This window comes from Anolis carolinensis, unplaced genomic scaffold, assembly GCF_035594765.1.
Source record: "Anolis carolinensis isolate JA03-04 unplaced genomic scaffold, rAnoCar3.1.pri scaffold_14, whole genome shotgun sequence".
In the NCBI taxonomy this organism is placed as follows: domain Eukaryota; kingdom Metazoa; phylum Chordata; class Lepidosauria; order Squamata; family Dactyloidae; genus Anolis; species Anolis carolinensis.
Window position 1 is genome coordinate 11,619,008 of NW_026943825.1, and position 17,956 is coordinate 11,636,963.

At 39.1% G+C, this 17,956-nt stretch overlaps 1 protein-coding gene across 2 annotated transcripts in view; it reads left to right on the top strand.

Annotated features, from left to right (window-relative positions):
- Window positions 1-1,643: 1,643 nt before the first annotated feature.
- Window positions 1,644-17,956, top strand: part of mtmr11 (myotubularin related protein 11) — a 65,642-nt gene continuing 49,329 nt past the window's right edge. Inside the window, exon 1 of one of the 2 annotated variants that reach the window (XM_062964734.1) lies at window positions 1,644-3,617. In XM_062964734.1, coding sequence (XP_062820804.1) covers window positions 3,561-3,617 — 57 coding nt within the window. In that variant the 5' untranslated portion in view covers window positions 1,644-3,560. The remainder of the gene's footprint in view (window positions 3,618-17,956) is intronic. The other variant, XM_062964733.1, reaches the window with a different exon arrangement.

The window sequence follows — 17,956 nt, forward strand, 5'->3', positions numbered from 1 at the left end:
GGTTATACATATAAATATTATTAATATGATACAATGTATTATTAATGATGTGATTATACATATATATAATTAATAATGTAATAATGCAATGTATTGTTATTGATGTGATTATACATATATGTATTATTTATAATTAATAATAATTAATAATATAATAATACGATTATTGTGATTAATATTATAATTATTATTGCAATTATTCTATGATTCTACATATATATTATTAATAATATCATAATATAATGTATTATTATTGATGTGAATATTAATATCGTAATATATAAACATAATTTGTTGTTGTTGAGATTATTATTATATTAATACAGTAGAGTCTCACTTATCCAACACTCGCTTATCCAACATTCTGGATTATCCAACGCATTTTTGTAGTCAATGTTTTCAATATATCGTGATATTTTGGTGCTAAATTCATAAATACAGTAATTACTACATAGCATTATTACATATTGAACTACTTTTTCTGCAAAATTTGTTGTCTAACATGATGTTTTGGTGCTTCATTTGTAAAATCATAACCTAATTTGATGTTTAATAGGCTTTTCCTTAATCTCTCCTTATTATCCAACATATTCGCTTATCCAACATTCTGCCGGCCCGTTTATGTTGGATAAGTGAGACTCTACTGTATATATAATTAATAATATAATAATGCAATGTATTGTTATTGATGTGATTATACATATATGTATTATTTATAATTAATAATAATTAATAATATAATAATACGATTATTGTGATTAATATTATAATTATTATTGTAATTATTCTATGATTCTACATATATATTATTAATAATATCATAATATAATGTATTATTATTGATGTGAATATTAATATAGTAATATATAAACATACAGTAGAGTCTCACTTATCCAACACTCACTCATCCAACATTCTGGATTATCCAACGCATTTTTGTAGTTAATGTTTTCAATATATCATGATATTTTGGTGCTAAATTCATAAATACAGTAATTACTAAATAGCATTACAGTGTATTGAACTACTTTTTCTGCCAAATTTGTTGTCTAACATGATGTTTTGGTGCTTAATTTGTAAAATCATAACCTAATTTGATGTTTAATAGGTTTCTCCTTAATCTCTCCTTGTTATCCAACATATTCGCTTATCCAACATTCTGCTGGCCCGTTTATGTTGAATAAGTGAGACTCTACTGTATGTCATTATAAATATATTAATACAATGTATTATTACTGATGTGATTATACATATATATATAGTTAGTAATTAATAATAATTAATAATATAATAATAATGTGATTAATATTATAATTATTATTGTAATTATTGTGATTCTATGATTATATATATATATTAATAATATAATAATATAATGTGTTAATATTGATATGATTATTAATATAGGAATATATTAATATTAAAACATAATTTGTTGTTGTTGAGATTATTATTATATTAATATTATTGGTGTGATGATGTGGCCTGCAACTCCCAGAATCCCTCGCTTTGGGCCATGCAGGACGATGGGACTTACAATCCAATCACTGGCTGGGGGATGCTGGGAGTTGTAGTCCCAAAACAAGAGCGATCCCAATGCATCTTGTGGAGGAGCCGGGGAAAGAGAGGCTGCAAAGGAACCAAAACAGAAACCCCGGTTTCCTCTTTCCAGGGGCCTTGCTTTGTGGGGACGTCCCCTTTAAATCCGGGCCACGTGAGCCCGGCGACGTCTCCTTGGGCTTTGCCGCCTGAGGCAGCACGCTCTCCTGCAGAGGCCTCCGTCCCTTTCTCTGCAGCTCTAGAAAGAAAGAAAGAGAGAGAGAAAAAGAAAGGCAAGAACCGAGAGAGAGAGAAGCTCCAAAGCGCATTGCAGCTCTCCCACTCCCGCTCTCCTTCCTCGCTTTCCCCCTTGCTCAACCTATCCCTCCTTCCTTCCTTCCTTCCTTCCTTCTCCTTCTTCACTTTCCTTCCTTCTCCCACTCCTTCGCCCTTCACCTTCTTCTTTCTAGCCTTCCCCCAATTGAGCATTTGCCTCCTTCCTTGCTTTTCCCCTTCCTTTCTTCCCTCCTTCATTGGTTCCTTCCTTCCTTCTTTCCTTTCTCTGTTCCTTCCTGTCCTCCTTCCTTCTTTCCTTCCTTTCTTCCCTCCTTCATTTTTCCTTCTTTTCTTCCATTCTTCCCTTCTTCCTTCTCTCCTTCCTCCCCTTCTTCCTTCATTCCTCCTTCTTTCTTTCCTTCCTTCCTTTCTTCCCTCCTTCCTTCTTCCCTTCTTCTTTCCTTCTTCCTTCCCTCCTTCCTTCTTCCCTTCTTCTTTCCTTCTTCCTTCCCTTCTTTCTTCTTCCCTTCCTTCCTTTTTCCTTCCCTTCTTCCTTCATTCCTCCCTCCTTCTTTCCTTCTTCCCTTCCCTTCTTCCTTCCTTTTCCGATCACTTCTTTCTCCTTTTCTTTCTTCTTTCCTTTCTTCCTTCCATTCTTCCTTCCTTCCTTCTTTTCTTCCTTTTTTCCTTCCTTCCTTCCCTCCCTTCCTACTTTCTTTCTTCCCTCCTTCCTTCTTCCCTTCCCTTCTTCCTTCCTTCCATTCTTTCTTCTTTTCTTCCTTCTTTCCTTCTCTTCTCCCTTCCTTCCTCCCCTTCTTCCTTTCTTCCTTCTCTTCTTCCTTCATTCCTCCTTTCCTTCCTTCCTTCTTCCCTTCCCTTCTTCCCTTCCCTTCTTCCTTCCTTTTTCCTTCCATTCTTTCTTCTTTTCTTCTTTCTTTCCTTCTTTCCTTTCTTCCCTCCTTCCTTCCTTTTTATTTCCTTTCTTCCCTCCTTCCTTCCTTCCTTCCTTCCTTTTCTCTCTCCTTCCTTTCCTCCCTTCCTCTCCACTTTCCTTCTTCTTCTTTCCTCTCTCCTCCTCTTGTTCTCTCTCCTCCTTCCTCTGTATCCTTCCTCCTTCTCTCTTTCCCCTTCCTTCCTTCCTTTTTCTTTCCTTTCTTCCCTCCTTCCTTCCTTTTCTCTCTCCTTCCTTCCTTCCTCCTCTTCTTCCTTCCTTCCTTCCCTTCTTCCTTCTTTCCTTTCCTCTTTCCTTCCATTCTTTCGTTTTTCCTTCCTTCCTTCCTTTCCTCCCTTCCTCTCCACTTTCCTTCCTCTCCTTTCCTTTTCCTCTTGTTCTCTCTCCTCCTTCCTTCTCTTTCCCTTTCCGCTCTTCCTTCTCTCTTTCCCTTCCTTCCTTCCTTCCTTCCTTCCTTCCTTCCTTGCCTTCCTTTCCCCTCCATCCATCCCCTCTCGCCCTTCCTCCTTTCCTCCCCTCCCTCTTCCTCCTCCTCTTCCCCTCTTTCTCCTCCTCCTTCTCCTCCTCTTTCTCCTTCCCTCTTTCCCAAGCCTTTCTCTTTCCCTTTCTTGGCTCTCCTTCCACCAAAACAAAGCCTCCCCAGAAAAGCCTTCTTTCCCTGGGATTTCCTCCTTCCTCCCTGTCTCCCTCCTCTTCCCAAGCCCTTCTCCCTTCTGTTCTTTCTCCTTCTCCTCCTTTTCTCCCATCCCTCCTTTCTCTCCCTCTTTATTTTTATGGGGCGCCTCAAGGCAACATGCTTTCCATCTCCAAACACTCCTTCAAGATCAAGCAGCCTTGCCAAGAGCCTGGGGTAAGTTCTGGGAAGAATTTTGGGTGGTTTATATCTTGAAATTTTCCAGAAGCATTCTCTCCTGACGTTTCGCCCACATCTGTGGCAGGCATCCTCAGAGGTTGTGAGGTCTGCTGGAAACGAGGCAAGTCGTGTTTATATCTCTGTGGGTGGAAGTCTGTTGGAGTCATGTGAAAATGTTGCAAATGGCCCACTTGATTAGCATTGAATAGCCTTGCAGCTTCAAAGCCTGGCTGCAACATTTCCCTTATTTTTCAGGGTATTGTTTCCTCCAATTCCCGCATTTCTATGGGTCACAAAAAGGAGACAGAAGGGACACTTCTTGGGGGGAAAATAGGTCTCCAAACAGCCAAGTTTGGGCAACTTTTGGAGTACAGTAGAGTCTCACTTATAATAATAATAATAATAATAATAATAATAATAATAATAACTTTATTTTTATACCCCGCCCCATCTCCTCAATGGGGACTCGGAGCGGCTTACATGGGGACCAAGCCCGAAAACATACAACAATAAAATGATAAAACAATTATTCCAACAATAAAACATCAATATCAATAAAACCATCATAGTAATCAACATATAGCATAAAATATTAAAAGCAGGAGAGTAAAACAAGGATCTTATCCAACATAAACAGGCCGGCAGAACGTTGGATAAGTGAATACGTTGCATAATAAGGAGGAATTAAGGAGAAGCCTATTCAACATAAAATTAAGTTATGATTTTACAAATGAAGCACCAAAACATCATGTTAGACAACAAATCTCGCAGAAAAAGTAGTTCAATACGCAGTAATGCTACGTACTAATTACTGTATTTACGAATTTAGCACCAAAATATCACGATGTATTGAAAACATTGACTACAAAAATGCGTTGGATAATCCAGAACGTTGGATAAGCGAGTGTTGGATAAGTGAGACTCTACTGTATCTATGGAATGATGTCCAGGGTGGCAGAAAGAGTTCTTGTCTGTTGGAACAAGGGTGAATGTTGCAGTTGGGCACCTTGATTGGCATTGAATAGCCTTGCAGCTTCAAAGCCTGGCTGCAACATTTAAATTATTATTATTATTATTATTATTATTATTATTATTATTGTTATTGTTATTGTTATTATTATTATTTTATGACAGCAAACAAGATAGATATGCTGGATATTATTATTATTATTATTATTATTATTATTATTATTATTATTATTATTATTTCCCTTCATTTTTGGGGTTCCCCATTTCTATGGGTTACAAAAAGGCAAAAAGACAGAAGAATGGACAGTTCTTGGGGGGAAAAATAACCGTATATACTCGAGTATAAGCCGGGTTTTTCAGCCCTTTTTTAGGGCTGAAAAAGCCCCCCCTCAGCTTATACTCGAGTGAGGGTCCTGACCGGCTTATATTTGGGCCGGCTCATACTCAAGTACAATAGAGTCACTTATCCAATATAAACGGGCCGGCAGAATGTTGGATAAGCGAATATGTTGGATAATAAGGAGGCATTAAGGAGAATCCTATTAAACATAAAATTAAGTTATGATTTTACAAATGAAGCACCAAAACATCATGTTATACAACAAATCTGGCAGAAAAAAGTAGTTCAATATGCAGTAATGCTACGTAGTAATTACTGTATTTACGAATTTTGCACCAAAATATCACAATGTATTGAAAACATTGACTACAAAAATGCGTTGGATAATCCAGAACGTTGGATAAGCGAGTGTTGGATAAGTGAGACTCTACTGTATCTATACTGTGGAATGAATGCAGTTTGGCTCCACTTGACTATGGCTAGGACCTTGTCAAGTTACAACTCCCACAGCATTGAGCTAGGGCAGTTCAAAATGATGGGTTATTGTGAGTTTTCAAGGCTGTATGGCCATGTCCCAGAAGCATTCTCTCCTGACATTTCGCCCACATCTGTGGCAGGCATCCTCAGAGGTTGTGAGTTTAAAGTGATGTCAAACTGCATTCATTCTACAGTGTAGAACAGTGGTTCCCAACCTGTGGTCTGTGGAACACCAGTGGTCCTTGGTCTAAAATATGGTCCACAGCCTCAATGTTACTAAAAGTAAAGGTAAAGGTTTTCCTCTGATGTAAAGTCCAGTCATGTCTGACTCTGGGGGTTGGTGCTCATCTCCATTTCTAAGCCGAAGAGCCGGCGTTGTCTGTAGACACCTCCAAGGTCATGTGGCCATAGGCATGACTGCATGGAATGCCAGTACCTTCCTGCTGGAGCAGTACCTATTGATCTACTCACATTTGCATGTTTTCGAACTGCTAGGTTGGCAGGAGCTGGGGCTAACAGCGGGCGCTCACTCCGCTCCTGGGATTTCAACCTGCGACCTTTCGGTCTGCAACGTTACTACTACAGACAATAACACAACCGAACCAAAAAATTTTTTTTCTTGTTGTCTTTGTTTTTAGGCCAGTCCCTGGGGTTATTTGGGGTGCTGATACAGAAATTTGCATTGGCTAGACCACATATAGATTATTATATACTAGCTGTGCCCGGCCACACATTGCTATGGCGAAGTATGGTGGTATGGGAAAGTACAGTAGAGTCTCACTTATACAACGTTCTGGATTATCCAATGCATTTTTGGAGTCAATGTTTTCAATACATCGTGATATTTTGGTGCTAAATTCGTAAATACAGTAATTACTACATAGTATTACTACGTATTGAACTATTTTTTCTGTCAAATTTGTTGTATAAAATGATGTTTGGTGCTTAATTTGTAAAATCATAACCTAATTTGATGTTTAATAGGATTTTCCTTAATCCCTCCTTATTATCCAACATATTCGCTTACCCAACATTCTGCTGGCCCGTTTATGTTGGATAAGTGAGACTCTACTGTATTGAGGAATTCGTGGTAGTTAAGGTAAAGGTTAAAAGTTTTCCCCTGACATAGCTGTGTGGAAGAACCTTGAATCTACACTACCATATAATCCAGTTAAAATCAGATAATCTGTATTTTATAGGTAGTGTGGAAGAGGCCTAAGTGAGGCCTAACTCTGCCTGTCCCCTGGGCTGAGTGGGTTGCCAAGTGGGCAGAGCTTAGCCTTCTAACTGGCAGCAATTGGATAAAAACAATTATTCCTCTCCCTCTAATTAGGACATTATTTTTCTTTTCTTTTTGTTGTATGAACATAGAGGCATGGATGAGGGGTTGTGCTGCCAAGTTTAGTGTTTCTGCGATGTGTAGTTTTGTTGTTTTGTCCTAGGCCGAAATTTCATTACCCTTTTATATATATAGACTAGCTGTGCCCGGCCACGCGTTGCTGTGGCGAAGTATGATGGTATGGGAAATAAAGTATTGAGGAATTGGTGGTAGTTAAAGTAAAGGGTCCCCTGGGCTGAGTGGGTTGCTAGGAGACCAAGTGGGCGGAGCTTAACCTTCTAACTGGCAGCAATTGGATAAAAACAATTTATCCTCTCCCTCTAATTAGGACTTTATTTTTCTTTTCTTTTTGTTGTATCAACCTAGAGGCATGGATGAGGGGTTGTGCTGTCAATTTTTGAGGTTGTGGGGTGTTTACTTTTGTTGTTTTGTCCGCTGCCATGATGCCATCACTCTTTTATATATATAGATGGTTTTCTGTGGCGATGACTGAATGGCATATGTTCTGTATCAGAAACTAGAGCTGATGTGGTTTATCCAATATCTGAATCGGCACCCCAAATAACCAAACCGAATCTAATGTTCACCAAATAAGGATTTGTAACCTTTTTGGTTCTCATGTTGGAGAGTGGTCCCTAGTCAAAAAAAGGTTGGGAACCACTGACCTACACTGTGAGATGAATGCATTTTGGCCCCACTTGAATTGCCAAGGCTATGGCTAAGGACCTTGTCAAGCTGCAGCTCCCAGGATTCCACAGCATTGAGCTGTGGCAGTTTAAAGTGATGTCAAACTGCATTCATTCTGTAGTGTAGATGCATCTGGGAAGGGTGGCTCATTAACAGAGGGTCTCAGTTGCTTTCTGTAGATCTGGATTGAATCTCTTGCAATCTGTTTTTGCTACCACTGTGAGAAGGGTAACCATAACAACAATAATATTAATTTCAATGATAATAATATAATTTAATTATAATATAATAATATGACAATAACAATACAACAATAACAACGGTAATATAATATAACAATAGAATAATAACAACAACAATCTCTATATATAAATGAGTGATGGCATCATGGCGACCCACAAAACAACAAAACTACAGGCCCCCCAACCTCGAAATTTGACAACACAACCCATCATCCATGCCTCTAGGTTGATACAACAAAAAGAAAAGAAAAATAAAGTCCTACTTAGAGGGAAAGGAATAATTGTTTTTATCCAATTGCTGCCACTTAGAAGGCTAAGCTCCGCCCACTTGGTCTCCTAGCAACCCACTCAGCCCAGTGTTAATAAAAGAATAAAAAATAAAATAAATACAAATAATACAATAAAAATAATTTAAAACACTACAAAAATAATACAATAAAATAATAAAATATAATAAATAAAAAAGATAAGTTACAATAGAATTAATTTAAAAAAATACAAATAACATCAAATAAAAATTCCACAACAACTTTTAACCAATACCACCACCACTTTGTGACAGCAACGCGTGGCTGGGCACAGCTAGTTGTATAATATAATATCTATATATATAACCCGGCGATCGACAAAACAACAAAACTAAACACCCCACAACCTCGAAAATTGACAACACAAGCCATCATCCACGCCTCCAGGTTGATACAACAAAAAGAAAAGAAAAATAAAGTCCTAATTAGAGGGAGAGGAATAATTGTTTTTATCCAATTGCTTCCAGTAAGAAGGCTAAGCTCCGCCCATTTGGCCATTACATGCTAATCATTTTCCCTAATTGCAGCATTCATACTTGCCTCCAACAATGAACCCACGATGGTGCAGCGAGATAAACGGCTGAGCTGCTGACCAAAAAGTTGGTGCTTTGAATCTGGGGAGAAGGGTGAGCTCCCGCTGTTAGCCCCAGCTTCTGCCAACCTAGCAGTTCGAAAACATGCAAATGTGAGTAGATCAATAGGTACTGCTCTGGCGGGAAGGTAACGGCGCTCCATGCAGTCATGCCTGTGGCCACATGACCTTGGAGGTATCTATGGACAATGCAATATAATAACAATAACAATAATAATAGATCATGCACCATGATCTTAACTTGGTTAAGGAAGCAGTCTCCCCAGTTTGAGAGCCGGCATGGTATACTGGTTTGAACACTGGGATTCCAATATAGTAGGGTTTGAAACCTTGGTTGGCCTTTGGGAACTGGGTCACACTCTCTCAGCCTCAGGGGAAGGCAACGGTGCCAAACCTTGATGGGGATCTTTTCGAAATTGGTAGTGTGAAATCCAGATTTGGATCACTATCGAGCCATAAAACTCCATTGGGTGACCTTGGTTGGGTCACACTCTCTGAGCCTCAGAGGAAGGCCATGGGAATCCCTGCATTTTGTGGAAACCCTAGCCTCCTTTATTATAGGGCAATGATGGGCAACCTTTTGCGCTTGGTGGGTCAAAATTCACCAAAAAACCTAGCATGACTTGGGTAGTATGTCACTTTGAGGGAAGAAAAACATAATTTCGCAATATGTATAGTTTAAATAACAAAAATATATAATTGTAATATATAACTGTATTCAATAAATCAAAAACTATTTACTACCATTATTTCCATGTACAACAATCTATGGTACCTCTTGCAATTTCCACGCTGATTTCTCTCTACTGTAGTTTCAATGTAGTCATGAATAATGAATAATATAATAGTAATAATATGATAATATACTACAATAATAATAGAATAATAATAGAATATATCTATATATCTATATATATAAAAGAGTGATGGAATCCTGGCGACCGCCAAAACAACAAAACTAAACACCCCACAACCTCAAAAATTGACAACACAACCCATCATCCACGCCTCTAGGTTTATACAACAAAAAGAAAAGAAAAATAAAGTCCTAATTAGAGGGAGAGGAATAATTGTTTTTATCCAATTGCTGCCAGTTAGAAGGCTAAGCTCCGCCCACTTGGTCTCCTAGCAACCCTCTCAGCCCAGGGCACAGGCAGAGTTAGGCCTCACTTAGGCCTCTTCCACACTACCTATAAAATACAAATTATCGGATTTTAACTGGATTATATGGCAGTGTAGACTCAAGGCCCTTCCACACAGCTATATAACCCATTTATAATCTTATATTATCTGCTTTAACTGGATTATATGGACTCCACACCTTTACCGTTTACCTTAACTACCACCAATTCCTCAATAGTTTATTTCCCATACCACCATACTTCGCTACAGCAACGCGTGGCTGGGCACAGCTAATATATATATATATATATATATATATATATATATATATATATATATATATATACACACACACACACAGTAGAGTCTCACTTATCCAAGCCTCACTTATCCAAGCTTCTGGATAATCCAAGCCATTTTTGTAGTTAATGTTTTCAATACATCGTGATATTTTAGTGCTAAATTCGTAAATACAGTAATTACAACATAACATTACTGCGTATTGAACTACTTTATCTGTCAAATGTGTTGTATAACATGATGTTTTGGTGCTTAATTTGTAAAATCATAAGCTAATTTGATGTTTAATAGGCTTTTCCTTAATCCCTCCTTATTATCCAAGATATTCGCTTATCCAAGCTTCTGCCGGCCCGTTTAGCTTGGATAAGTGAGACTCTACTGTATATATATATATATATATGTATATATATATAAATGTAATGTGCATAATTCCCATGGAGTAAACAACAAAACCACTGGATGAAATCATACCAAATTTGGCCACAAAAGACATAGTCATCCAATCAATCTGCATGCGGCAGCGTGTCAGCAAAAATGGCCAGGCGTGTCAGTGCTGACACGCGTGTCATAGGTTGGCCATCACTGTTATAGGGTAAACGAAGTGGAAGAAAATCCTATGAAAAATGCATGACTGGGAGGGAGACACGATGATGAATTTGCACACGGGACCAGACAGCCGAGCCCATCTTCCTGCCCATCTGCTTTCATTATAAAATAGGTCAAGCACATCTGGAGAACAACAACGCGGCCCGAAAAAGGAATTGCATTTGCATTGTTTATTACTTTGAGCTGGATGTTAGGACGCAAAGTTTCCTAGAGATGCGTTTGGGTCTCCTTCCCTCACTGAGCGGCTTGTTTCGAACCGTACATCTCTTTTTTTTTCTTTTCCAAGGCGGTGGCGATAATTTTAGAAAAAAGCGGTGGGTGTTTTTTTATTTTTCCATGGGACGTTCTGTCCTCGGCCGGCGGCAAAGGAGACGGGCAAGGCTCCTATTAATGATTCACCAACTTTTCAAACAAAATTCCTTTCTTTTTTTATTCTAAAGCAGCAAGTTGGCAAAGTCCCACCGTGGCTTGACTTTTGTGTTGCATCCCGTAGCTAGGAAACCCTTCGCTTGGCTGAAGCATTTCGTTCCCTAATGCTTTCTCCTTATGGCCTGGTTTCCGACTCAGAAGAGTTTGGAAAGATTCAAACGTTGTTGTTGTTGTTATTATTATTACTTTTTTTATTATGACACAGCAAACAAGATAGATATGCTGGATTTCGTATCACAATATCACAAATCAAATACTTCCCAAGTGTCTAGGACTGTGTGATGTATTTATTATTATTATTATTATTATTATTATTATTATTATTATTATTATTATTATTTTATTGTATGACACAGCAAACAAGATAGATATGCTGGATTTCGTATCACAATATCACAAGTCAAACACTTCCCAAGTGTGATGTATTTATTATTATTATTATTATTATTATTATTATTATTATTATTATTATGACACAGCAAACAAGATAAATATGCTGGATTTCGTATCATAATATCACAAGTCAAACACATTATTATTATTATTATTATTATTATTATTATTATTATTATTATGATACAGCAAACAAGATAGATATGCTGGATTTCGTATCACAATATCAAGTCAAACACTTTATTATTATTATTATTATTATTATTATTATTATGACACAGCAAACAAGATAGATATGCTGGATTTCGTATCACAATATCACAAGTCAAACACTTCCCAAGTGTCTAGGACTGTGTGATGTATTTATTATTATTATTATTATTATTATTATTATTATTATTATTATTATTATGACACAGCAAACAAGATAGATATGCTGGATTTTGTATCACAATATCACAAGTCGAACACTTTATTATTATTATTATTATTATTATTATTATTATGACACAGCAAACAAGATAGATAAGCTGGATTTCGTATCACAATATCACAAATCAAATACTTCCCAAGTGTCTAGGACTGTGTGATGTATTTTCAGATGATGCGTGCAGATCCCAGCAGGGTGGCCTTTTGCAGTTGGCAGATCGTAATTTTGTCAATGTCTATTGTTTCCAAATGCCAGCTGAGATCTTTTGGCACGGCACCAATGTGCCCATCACCACCGGGACCACCTGCACTGGTTTCTGCCAGAGTCTTTGCAGTTCAATCTTGAGGTCCTGATAGCGGCTGAGTTTTTCCTGTTGTTTTTCGTCAATGCGACTGTCACCTGGGATGGCAACATCAATGATCCAAACCTTTTTCTTTTCCACAACTGTGATGTCTGGTGTGTTGTGTTCCAGAACTTTGTCAGTCTGGATCCGGAAGTCCCACAGTATCTTTGCGTGCTCATTTTCCAAAACTTTTGCAGGTTTGTGATCCCACCAGTTCTTTACTGCTGGGAGGTGGGACTTGAGGCATAAGTTTCAATGAATCATTTGGGCCACGTAGTTGTGCCTCTGTTTGTAGTCTGTCTGTGCAATTTTCTTACAGCAGCTGAGGATATGATCCATGGTTTCGTCAGTTTCCTTGCACAGTCTGCAACTTGGGTCATCAGCTGATTTTTCGATCTTGGCCTTAATTGCCTTTGTCCTGATGTCTTGCTCCTGGGCTGCAAGGATCAGGCCTTCTGTCTCCTTCTTCAGGGTCCCATTCGTGAGCCAGAGCCAGGTCTTCTCTTTATCAGCTTTTCCTTCAATTTGTCAAGGAACTTTCCATGCAATGTTTTGTTGTGCCAGCTGTCAGCTCTAGTTTGTAGTGCAGTTTTCTTGTACTGGTTTTTTGTCTGCTGTGCTTTGAGGAGTTTCTGATTTTTGACTTCAATCAAAGCAGGTTCTTCACTTTGCTTTCCATATTCTGCCAGGGCATGTTCTTCTTCTTTGACTGCTTGTTTGACTTTTAAGAGTCCTCTGCCCCCTGATCTTCTAGGCAGATATAGCCGGTCAACATCACTGCGAGGGTGCAGGGAATGATGAATGGTCATGAGTTTTCTTGTTTTTCTGTCCAAATTGTCCAGTTCCACCTGTGTCCAGTTTATGATGCCAGCAGTATATCTTATGACAGGTATGGCCCAGGTGTTTATGGCCTTGATGGTGTTGCCTCCATTGAGCTTGCTTTTGAGGATTTTTCTGACCCTTTGTGTGTATTCTTTGCTGACCACAGTCTTCACATGTTCATGCTTGATGTTGTCCAGCTGTAATATGCCCAGATATTTATAGGCCTCTGGCTGGTGACACTTTATTGTTTGGCCATTGGGCATATTTATGCCCTCACTTTCCATGATTTTTCCCTTCTTCAATGCCACTGTCGAACATTTGTCCAAGCCAAACTCCATGCTGATATCAGTGCTAAAAGTTCGGACAGTGTTTGTCAGAGACTGGATTTCAGTTTCGTTTTCCCATACAGCTTCAGGTCATCCTGTTGTTGTTGTTGTTGTTGTTGTTGTTGTTGTTGTTGTTGTTGTTGTTATATCATCATCATCATCATTATCATCACTATACTATCTTGAGTACTTGGGGTATTTGAAAAAGTCAATTTAATTGTCCAAAATGCATAAAGTTTTGGATGAACTACAACTCACACCATGCCAGGTTAATCCCCAGAAACTCCATCAGTACTTAAAGTTTGTTATATTGGGCAAGTTTGCTCTGGATGCAGCATTGTTGGGGTTCAATGTGCTCGCTGGCAGTAGGGTGAACTACAACTCCCACTCTGATGAGTCAGTCTCCTCAAACTCCTCCAGTAGGTTGAGTGAGTCCTGGGGATTCTGTGTGCCAAGTTTGGGTCCCGGTCCATCATCGGTGGAGGTCACAGTTTCCCTGTTTGTGGGTGAACTACAACTCCCAGAAAGGAAGGTCAATTCCACACCCTTCCAAACCCCTCCAGTAATCAAATTTCGGCATATCAGATCTGTGTGCCAGGTTTGGTCCAGACCCATCGCTGTTTGGGTTCACTGTGCTCTCTGGATGTAGGTGAACTACAACTCCCCCAAATCAAGGTGAATTTCCCCCAAAAACCTCCCGTATTTTTTGCTGGTCATGGGGCCTCTGTGTGCCAAGTTGGGTCCAATTCCATCTTTGTTGGAGTTCAGAGTGCACTTTGATTGTAGGTGAACTATACATCCCAGTACCCACCACTCCAAAATCTTCAGGCCAATTACCTTCAAAACCCACCAGTATTCAAATTTGGGCATATCGGGTCTACATGTCAAGTTTGGTCCAGATCCATCTTACTTTGACACTTTCAAACCAGGAATGGAATTATTTTTTTTACCAATTTTGTTACCTCGTGTGATCCCTCCCGACAGATAGCCATCCATGCTTCAAAATGAGAATGAGACTCAACCCATGGGATGATAGTGGGATGGCCATCTGTCGGGAGAGCTTTGACTGTGCCTTCCTGTCTGGCTGAAATGGGTTGGACTAGATGACCTCTAGGATTCCCTTCCAGTAAGGGAGCCTTAGATTGAAAACTATTTCAAACTACAACTCATCGCCGTGGCGGTCCAAGTGGCACCAAACCGCATCCATTGGACAGTGTAGACGTCCTCGCAGAAGTTCTTCTCTCTTTTTTTTTCCGGGGCATTCTTGGCATATTTTTAAAAGCTGTGTTTTCCAACTCGAAGCAGAAATATGCAGCCGAAAGTATGCGCCGGAGGAGATGAATCTGAAAGTTGGAAGGAGTCATTATTATTATTATTATTGACACAACGATGTTGTATGACACAGCAAACAAGATAGACATGCTTGTCACAAAACCACAAGTCGAACATTTCCCAAGTGTCTAGGACTGTGTGATGTATTTTCGGATGATGCGCGCAGATCCCAGCAGGGTGGCCTTTTGCAGTTGGCAGATGGTGATTTTGTCAATGTCTATTGTTTCCAAATGCCGGCTGAGATCTTTTGGCACGGCACCCAGTGTGCCCATCACCACCGGGACCACCTGCACTGGTTTCTGCCAGAGTCTTTGCAGTTCAATATTGAGGTCCTGAGAGCGGCTGAGTTTTTCCTGTTGTTTTTCATCAATGCGACTGTCACCTGGGATGGCGACATCAATGATCCAAACCTTGTTCTTTTCCACAACTGTGATGTCTGGTGTGTTGTGTTCCAGAACTTTGTTAGTCTGGATTCGGAAGTCCCACAGTATCTTTGCGTGCTCGTTTTCCAATACTTTTGCAGGTTTGTGATCCCACCAGTTCTTTGCTGCTGGGAGGTGGTACTTGATGCATAAGTTCCAATGGATCATTTGGGCCACACAGTTGTGCCTCTGTTTGTAGTCTGTCTGTGCAGTTTTCTTACAGCAGCTGAGGAGATGATCAATGGTTTCGTCAGCTTCCTTGCACAGTCTGCATTTTGGGTCATCAGCTGATTTTTCAATCTTGGCCTTAATGGCCTTTGTCCTGATGTCTTGCTCCTGGGCTGCAAGGATCAGGCCTTCTGTCTCCTTCTTCAGGGTCCCATTCGTGAGCCAGAGCCAGGTCTTCTCCTTGTCAGCTTTTCCTTCAATTTTGTCAAGGAATAATAATAATAATAATAATAATAATAATTATTATTATTATTATTATTATAATGGTTCAAAATTGGGAATCAGTCCTTTGTAGGAAAATAATAATAATAATAATAATAATAATAATAATAATAAGTTGCTGGGAATCAGTCCTTTGTGGAAAATAATAATAATAATAATAATAATAATAATAATAATAAACAGTAAAGAATACACACAAAGGGTCAGAAAAATGCTCAAAAGCAAGCTCAATTGAGGCAACACCATCAAGGCCATAAACACCTGGGCCATACCTGTCATGAGATATACTGCTGGCATCATAAACTGGACACAGGCGGAACTGGACAATTTGGACAGAAAAACAAGAAAACACATGACAATCCATCACTCACTGCACCCTCGCAGTGATGTTGACCGGCTATATCTGCCTAGAAGATCAGGGGGCAGAGGACTCTAACAAGTCAAACAAGCAGTCAAAGAAGAAGAACGTGCCCTGGCAGAAGATGTCAAGCAAAGTGAAGAACCTGCTTTGATTGAAGTCCAAAATCAGAAACTCCTCAAAGCACAGCAGACAAAAAACCAGTACAAGAAAACTGCACTACAAACTAGAGCTGACAAAAAATCAGTACAAGAAAACTGCACTACAAACTAGAGCTGACAGCTGGCACAGCAAAACATTGCATGGAAAGTTCCTTGACAAAATTGAAGGAAAAGCTGACAAGGAGAAGACCTGGCTCTGGCTCACAAATGGGACCCTGAAGAAGGAGACAGAAGGCCTGATCCTTGCAGCCCAGGAGCAAGCCATCAGAACAAAGGCCATTCAGTCCAAGATTGAAAAATCAGCTGATGACCCAAAATGCAGACTGTGCAAGGAAACCGATGAAACCACTGATCATATCCTCAGCTACTGTAAGAAAACCGCACAGTCAGACTACAAACAGAGGCACAACTATGTGGCCCAAATGATCCATTGGAACTTCTGCCTCAAGTACCACCTCCCTGCACTGAACTGGTGGGATCACAAACCTGCAAAAGTCTTGGAGAATGAGCACACAAAGATACTATGGGACTTCCGAATCCAGACTGACAAAGTTCTGGAACACAACACACCAGACATCACAGTTGTGGAAAAGAAAAAGGTTTGGATCATTGATGTTGCCATCCCAGGTGACAGTCGCATTGACGAAAAACAACAGGAAAAACTCAGCCGCTCTCAGGACCTCAAGATGGAACTTCAAAGACTCTGGCAGAAACCAGTGCGGGTGGTCCCAGTGGTGATGGGCACACTGGGTGCCGTGCCAAAAGATCTCAGCCGGCATTTGGAAACAATAGACATTGACAAAATTCCGATCTGCCAACTGCAAAAGGCCATCACACAGTGCTAGACACTTGGGAAGTGTTCAACTTGTGATTTTGTGATATGAAATCCAGCATGTCTATCTTGTTTGCTGTGTCATACAATAAAATAATAATAATAATATCTTGTTTGCTGTGTCATATTATGACCCCACTTGAACCTCCAGGGCTCCATGCAATGGCATAATCATGGAATTTGTAGTTTTCTGAGGGCTCTTTGGTAGGGAGGGCTATCTAGACTTTGCAAAGTGACAGGTCCCGGGATTCCATGGCCTTCAAGTGGCGCCAAACTGCATTAATTCACAGGTGTAGACGCGCCCAGTTTAAGTGTGGCCAAATGTCATTCCTCTGCTGATTCACAACGATGCATTTTAAACTCATGCCCTGCTCTTCCTGTATTTTAACCTTTATGTTTTGCTATATGAAATATGTATTTTGTATAATGTTTGATGTTGATGCGTTTTTAACCATGTTGGTAAATAATAATAACTGGATACAAACTTGGGAGTAAATATCCATGGTAAGCTGGAGGGACCTCCATTGTATGCAAGGAAACCCAAAAAAAACCCCGGTCTTTTGGAGTGAATTAAAGCTTTGATTTATCGCTATGGTATTGTTTAAAATAATAATATTAATTAAAAATAATAATAATTCATTATGGTTCAGAATTGGAGATCAGTCCTTTGTGGGAAGGAATAATAATAATAATAATAATAATAATAATAATAATAATAATAATGGTTTGGAATGGAGATCATTCCTTTGTGGGAGGGAATAATAATAATAATAATAATGATGATGATGATGATGGTTTGGAATGGGGATCAGTCCTTTATGGGGAGGAATAATAATAATAATAATAATAATAATAATAATAATAATAATAATAATGGTTTGGAATGGGGATCAGTCCTTTGTGGGAAGGAATAATAATAATAATAATGGTTTGGAATGGGGATCAGTCCTTTGTGGGAAGGAATAATAATAATAATAATAATAATAATAATAATAATAATAATAATAATAATCAGAATAATGGTTTGGAATGGAGATCAGTCCTTTGTTGGAAGGA